This window comes from Vanderwaltozyma polyspora, genomic scaffold, assembly GCF_000150035.1.
Source record: "Vanderwaltozyma polyspora DSM 70294 KpolScaffold1010 genomic scaffold, whole genome shotgun sequence".
Lineage (NCBI taxonomy): Eukaryota > Fungi > Ascomycota > Saccharomycetes > Saccharomycetales > Saccharomycetaceae > Vanderwaltozyma > Vanderwaltozyma polyspora.
Genome location: NW_001834676.1, coordinates 62,532 through 70,671, shown reverse-complemented (window position 1 = coordinate 70,671; position 8,140 = coordinate 62,532). Strand labels below are relative to the sequence as shown.

The window sequence follows — 8,140 nt, the reverse complement described above, 5'->3', positions numbered from 1 at the left end:
ATGAGCAAGAGGCAGAATGTAAGACCTACACTCACACCTTATTCATATTCGCAAACCAGGGTTTACAAGATGAGCATGCGGCATATATCCTCTCCTCATACCTGCGCCGACACCGCTATTATCAAATACGACTTAATATAATAGTAATAGACAATTCATTATTGTTGGAAATTCTTTCGAATATCTTACGTAGGCCAAGAGAGCCCAATATCGAGCCAACAATATGTCATTACACACTAATTCAGTTTAATCATGCACAAACAACTTGATATCACATTATCTTTCATCTAGACTGACGTAAAATGAGGACGAACCTCAATATGCATCAGTATCTTTGCCATATATATGAAGAAGAACTTCAATATGAATAAGTAACTCCATATGATATTCCTGAGGACGAACCTCGGAATGAAGATTCTCAAACTGACATAAAATGAAGAAGAATCTCAATATGCATCAGTATCTTTGCCAGACATATCTGAGAACGAACCTCAATATGAATCTATAAACTCACATCAAATTTCTGAGGACGAACCTCTGATTGAAGAACTATTTGTACAAGACGTATCTGAAGACGAACTTCAATATGTATCATTAACTTCAAGTGAAAGCTCTGATGAAAAAACCTCGGAATGAAGAAGTATCTGAATTCGAGACGCGTGTAGACTAACATCACACAACAACTGGATAGTGGTAAAAAACTTACATATAGATCATGCATTACTATATGCTGATCTACAGGAGGTGAATATATATACCACATCCGTATGAACCGAAGGTGGTTCAAATAAATAAAGCTTTATATGGTTAAAGCAAAGTCCGAAAGAATGGAATGATTACTTAAGAAAATATCTAAATAGTTGATCATTCTATGACTCGGAATATAAATCAAGTATCCATTTTCTAAAGATAGATTTACAGCTCGTAAACTAGAAAAACTATTAGAACAAGTTCGAAAGAACGTAACTGCTATAGAAAAAATATCTGGTTTATTTAATGTTACTGACATTTTAACAAAAAACAGTAACGCAAATTCAATTCAAGAAATTGTTTGAATGCTCGGAAAATAAGTTACACCCAGGAGACATTCTTCGTATAACTGAGCTAGGAGAATCAAAATCCAAGGACAGGAAGAAGATGTTGATGATCAGTTAAGAAGATCGTAAAAACATGTCTTTACGGAGGTGTGTCAGAATTATGAGGTAACACGTGATATATACGTATTACGACATTATTCATATAGGATAAAGAAATGTTACTTTACACGAAAGTGTTATTTCTGACGTTAAAACTTTTCCAACACTTTATATAAGAAATGACAAGATCTTAATTGACACTTGTCATGTTAATTATATTCCCATGTGTATATTATATACTTTAATACACCGGATCAATATCAACTTATTAAGAATGTCCTTGGAAATAAATAAAGAATCTATTACTATGAATGATTCGGTAGAAAAAACACAACATGATTCTCTACACATATTTTAGAATATACGAAAGCGTGAATACTCTCACCTATATTACTAACATTATTAAGGGGAATCTTCATCATTAATCAGAGCAAAATTATTGTTATTCGCTTAAATCACCTTTTCCAAGAATAAAAAGTATCATCTCTCGAGGTCAATTTTACTTATTTACTATTTACACCACCCTTTCTCTGTACGCATGAGTTGGAGAGAGGACTTAAAAATCCCCAAGCTATTACTCGAATGCAATGTTAAAATTATAATAAGAATTTGAAGATACCATTAAATCTTTGTATTGTTTCCTTATTCAACCATGGAAAACTGTTTACCGTCGTTGCAACGGCTACGGAGAGTGTCGAGTGTTTCTTCTAAAATCTGTACATCTGTACATAGTAATTTTGATAATTGGTAATTGGTAATTGGTAATTAAAATAACTAAATATGAACACTACGCCCTGGAGTATTAAAAGTTATATGGATTTGTTTTTAAGCAAGCACACCACTCTTAGACAAGAAAGAATAAATAAAACTACTATGCTTCATACTTTCTTTGTTACCAGTTCAATATTTAAGCCAATATTCTTTAGTGTACTCGTATACAATTACTTGAAATCCAAACGGATCATTATTTCGAAAGTTCCTGCAAGACCGTCTTCTTCTTCCTCTTCTCTTTACTTAAATGAACAGCTCGATAGATTTTATCCATATTTGATCTTCCTTATGCCACAGTCATTTACTCCAACGGATAAAACAATTAGACATACTACGAACAAAAGACACATTCAGACAGAGTATGAAAAATAGATATATTCTTCTGTAGTCAAGAAAAGTGTATTGCACTAAAAAAGATGAAAAAAGTAAGGCCCGTTCTATATTAGCGTTTGTTTTGATTACCGAATAAGAAATTAATATATATCAAATTGAACTATATTAAAGCATGTCTTACTGCGAAAAAACATCGTCCCCTCCCTCATCCAGTCTCCAACCTCCCTCTCCCCCCCCCCATATTTTCCCAGAATACAGCTGTTGGTTGTTGATACAGTAAACGGCATCCAACAGATGTTGATGTTTCAGCAAGAAAGGATATATCGTTTGTGTCGTCTATGATCATTCTTGAACACGAGTTTCGAAATACGACCAGAAATAAAGCGATGAATGTTGGCACGTCAATGCCAAAGTCTGCTTTGAATAACAAGTAAAATAGAAAAAACACATCTAATTTTATTTTTCGGTAGCTGATACCAGAGTGTGTTAATTGATTGATTGATTGATTAATTGGTTACTACATTCCCCAGAAAAACGTCACAAATTACAGGATATTTGATGTTAGATGGTAGAACGGCTGTCTATTACTCCCATTCTCATTCTTGGTGTTTGTTTCTCCCTGTAGCTTTGTTTGTGTTCGGCTCTTTTATTTTCATTCGTTGCTAATCATTAGATACGCATACACACCCAATCAGAGCCATCCCCTTTCCGAAATGCTTAATTTTACCAAAAAGGAAATTAAAACTGTACAAATCATTAGCCGCTCAGATCTAGTCTGAATCTGTCTGGGTTGGTGCCTAGTGCCTTTCCTTATTCCCCCATCCCCCCAAAACATAACCAATACACCACACACTGAAGAATAAAAAGGACTCAGTAAATAAATTGATCATATCATGTTTAACCATTTATGTCTGTTTCCGCTTTTCCCCCCTCCCCTCCCCCCTTTACGCAGGTCTACTCTTCTCGCAGAATCCTGGCTCTCTCTTCCCCCCCCCCCCCCTCCCCCCGAAAATATAGACTCAAATATAACATAAGCATATATATCAAAAGGCTAAATACACGCCCGGACACCACCTCTGTTATCACCATGAACCGTCCATTCCGCCTTAATGACCTGATCCATACAATGCGCGCTACTATACAAAAATACCTCTGTCTCTGTCTGCATTTTGATTCATCCATCTCTTGTAATGAATCCATCATCAGCACCACCATGTCTCGTACAAACAAAGAAACAAAGAAACACAAACTAACCATCGATCCATCTTCATCTTCATCGCAGAGACATAATAATCCACATCCTCTCCTCTGCATGCCCAACTGGCTATACGGCAAAACTGAAGGCAAAACTGAAAAAAAGTATCGTCTCTCGAAATCAATCAAAAAATAAAAAGCACAGTTAACTAAAAATCATCAAATACTAATTTACAGTAAAATCCGTTCCAATTCGGTAAATAGATACCTATCTCATCTTACCGAATCCGAACCAAACTAAATTGAACTAAACCCAATGGCTCAAGATTTAATAACGGTACAAAGTTTCGAATGTCAAATATCAAATATCAAATGCTACCAAGAAATAGACAGGAATCGTCCGAGCGAATAGATAGATGCACACCAACTAATTCTGCACATAAATCTTTTTTTTTTTCTGCTTTTGGTACGAAATATGTTAATTGTTTTATTACGTTCAGATCAAAATAAGGCACTGACCTCTGACCACTGAAGTGATGAACTGGGTGAGCTTCTCATGGTTCTGGAGGGAAACAAAAATATAAAAAAAAGCCCAGTGAAATTTGAAAATGTAAATTTTCCTGTTTGATTTCACCGATTGCAATGGTCATTTAATATTCTGAGCATACGTGTCCCTGCAGGAAATAAATCTCAGAATGATAGAAATAGAAATTAAATTAAAGAAAAAATACACAACATAAATTTAGTTGTAATAAATCTACTTACTGTTTAAACTATCGTATGGTATGTGTCACTGTATCCACCATTTTATTCCCTTTCACATTTATAGTCTCTACTCAAATTACTGTTATTAAGCTGTAGTAACTATCGAATCTATTTTTTTTTTTTAACGTTCCTTCATAGAGATGAAATTATTGAGATTTGTTTGATCTAGACTTAGCTGCTACTAGGTTCTTTTTAAACTTTTATCAAATAATATCTTATCCCCCTCCCCCTTCACCTCCAGTGCCCCCGTCTGCCCCCGTCTGCCCCCGTCTGCCCCCTTCTTCTCTCCCTTATCAGGGTTCCTGTCGCACTAGACCAGATATGATTGCTGAGTATCTACTGAACATATTAAAAGAATAACTATTACTACTGCTACTAATCAATCGTTATTATTATTATTATTATTATTTTTTTACTAAATTTTTCAGTAGTCTTTTATCCATTGCACAACTTCATTTCGATTCCTATTTCAATCAGAAACACACACATATCTACATCTACACATATCTCAACATTGATTTAATTTTGCCCACTTGCGAACTTTATGTGTATATGTATCTCTGTTTATATCTCTCTGTATGGCTGCCTAGCTATGCCGGAGAGAGAGAGAACTCCTATTCTCATCTCTTTATTATCAAACCAATTTCCATAAGCATAACCTAAATCTTCCAATCGTTAATACCCATACATTAATATATATATATGGATGTATTAATGGGATTCTTGATTTAAAAAAAAAACGTCAAAATCATTGACGCTGCATGTAAAAAGCTAAGTTTTTATCAAAACAAGGTATATCCCATCGTCAAAAATAATGACATCGTTGAATTCTAGAAACGGTTCACACTCATCTCTTGCTTTGACTCAATCAAATCATTCCTACAGAAACCAAAGACGCTCATCAACTTTTAAACATGCCATCTCATCGATTCTAGGAAACTCATCTGCAACTACTACTACTACAATATCTTCACCAACAAGAAATGTGTCTACCTCTTCTACCGATCACAAACCTGTTCATCATTCGAATAATCATCGTCATAAGAAACATAATACAGATATTAGAAGAAATTCAATGTACCATTCATCGAATCCATTATCACTACAAGAACAAAGAAGACACAGTACTACTTCAGTAATTGTTAAGCAACCTGCAGTTTCGCATTCAGCTCATAATACGTCACCAAGGAATAGTAATCTTCATACTCACGATGATGATTCAATTTTAAATTCTTTTAACAATTATTCAATGTCAAATAATCCGAACTCGACAAGACTGTCACACTCAAATAAATCTACTTCTGCAAAATCTTATTTAACTAATTATTTACTAGAGAAAGGTTTTGTAGGTCAAAAATTATTATTTTTTAATGATGATTTTAAATTATCTGTTGCTACTACAGGTGAAAATGTCTTCTTGCCAACTGTCTCAGAATCAACAGATGAATATTTAGAGAGACTAAACGGATTTAGAAATGAAAATGATGATGGCCATTTCCCTGCTTCTTTAACAAGAACTAATGAAACCGATTTTTCTTTAGATGAATCAGTAAATACAGAGTATTCTACAGGTTCATCCACAGAATCAAACTCAAATTCTAACATGACAAAAAATAGAGCCACTTCTTTCGAGATAACAGACAAAATGACACCTCATGGAATAGCTTTAGTATTATCTGTGGACAAACCAACAACTTTGAAAGATTTCCATGTACAGTTGTGTTCAAGATATAGAGTCTATTGGAATGAGGGTGTACCACCAACAAAGACATTTAAAGAAGAAATATATAATGGTGGTAAGATAAATTGGTTATTAACTTCAAAGAATTATGACTTATTTGTGCCTTCGAATGTCACATCAAAGGATAAGATCAGTGAAAACATAAATGCTGAAAGATCTTTAAAACTATTGAGAAATTATCCTCCTTCGAAGAGAAAATATATCGAGAGTGCCCAAACAAGAAGTAAATTATTGGGTAAGGTTCAGAATTCGAAGACAAGAATGTTGCAACCAGGAGACTACGTTTTTATTTTACCCGTGGTTTTTCCAAACAATATTCCTGAATCGTTATATTTCCCTTCAGCTCGTGTTGGATATAGATTATGTATTGCTTCGAAATATCTTGGCAGTTCAAATGCATCACAAGAGGGTTCATCACAAGCTCCTAACCAACAAGTTTATGTAGGTCAAAATCGTGACAGCGCTGATTCTTTACAATCATCAGCACAAACTTCCCATACTCAAAAAACTTTTAGTAATTCTCTATTTAAGAAAGTAAAAGGTTCCTTACGGATGCCAAATGATCATGAAAGACCCAAAACTAATGATTCAAGAGATATTTATGTTGAATATCCGATTAATGTAGTGAGAATGCCTCCTCAAATATCGGTTTCCACAGCCAACAAGTCAATTTATATAAATAGAGTGTGGGCTAATGCATTAGCTTATGAAATATCAATAGGCCAAAAGTTTATCTCATTAAATTCAAAGGTTCCGGTTAAGATTAAATTAACCCCAATGAGCAAACACTTAAGAGTTGAGCGTGTTCGTGTCAGTATTGTAGAAAAAATTACTCTGGTTAGTAAAAATCATGAATACGAATTTGATCAAACAGATATTTTGGCAAGAGATCCTTATAATCCATACTATCAAGATTTCCAGACGAAAAGAAGGAAGGAACGTACTTTAGCGTTATTAGAAGTTAGGACTAAAGAAAAGGGCGGAAGAGCCCTAAGAGAAGAAATTGTAGATAACGCTTTTGAGGGAAATTTGTTGTCTTATGATACAATTAAGGATCAATCAAGACCATCAAAGACAGTTGGAATAACCGAATCGATTTCTATTGAGTCAAAATTGGAATTTCCAAAATACGATGATCTAGATAAGAAATCGGCAAAAACATTGGCCCCATATGGTGTTGACCACTATAATACTGATTCTACAATTGAAGAAGAACAAACAATACAGCCACCAACCTCACGTCGTGGAAGCGTTTTAGGTTTTTTTTCATCTAAATCTAATTCTGTGCAATCTCCAAAGAAACCAGAACAGCCTCAAGTGGCACCAAATCCCAGGTTGAATGTTACTACATTTCGAACAAATGCTGAAAATCAAGTTAAATCCCACACTAAGCTATATGAAGCTAAGCGTGGTATTTATTTAGATAGCTTAAACTGTTCGAACGTGAGTTGTAAACATAAATTAGAAGTTATGTTTAGGATTAGTAAGAAGGATGACAACGAGTCAATAAAGGCAAGAAACTATGAAGTTTTAATCGATATCCCAATTTATGTGGTTTCAGAACTATGTAATAGTGAAAATATGGACTTACCTACATATGAAATGGCTTCGGTCGAACCTCGTACTAAAAGTGAGTCTGCGATGGACTTTCCACCAAGTTTTGAAGAAGTATTCTCAGTGCCAGGTTCTCCAATGGACTCTCCAATGGGCTCTCCTATGGGTTCACCAAGTTTAAGGGCATCACATCATACAGACGATTCTTTAATACAAAACTTGAGTTTGGGTACTGATATTTCTTCAACTAGTAACAGATCTAGGGACGTTGAATGGAGGGACTCTGGTGACTATTCTGCCAGAAGTACATCAAATTCTGCTCAGAATATCAATAATTCTAACTTTAGTAATCTTGATGGGTTACTATCCACATCACCAAGAAACAGTTCAAACCCATTTTCTGTGGATCCAAATGTGCCATTTTGCACTATGGATCAAAAAGAAGCACATGTTGCTTTATTTAAAGAAGGGTATTCTATGACTCCAAATAACACCATCGGCGATACCTCAAGAGACGATATGGAAATGCATGAAGTCGAAGGACCAGGATTACAGCGTCTGTATACTACTTCTGATCCTCCAACTTACGATGACGTTATTTCTCAGTAAATATGATGACAAGTGTGTATTATACATATTTAAATTT

At 34.7% G+C, this 8,140-nt stretch overlaps 1 protein-coding gene across 1 annotated transcript; it reads left to right on the top strand.

Annotated features, from left to right (window-relative positions):
• Window positions 1–5,013: 5,013 nt before the first annotated feature.
• On the top strand, window positions 5,014–8,103 carry Kpol_1010p28 (arrestin C-terminal domain-containing protein; the record flags this gene model as incomplete). The annotated part of the gene is made up of 1 exon (XM_001645721.1): window positions 5,014–8,103. The coding sequence occupies one exon, from the start codon at window positions 5,014–5,016 to the stop codon at window positions 8,101–8,103; it is 3,090 nt and encodes a 1,029-aa protein (XP_001645771.1).
• Window positions 8,104–8,140: the final 37 nt, after the last annotated feature.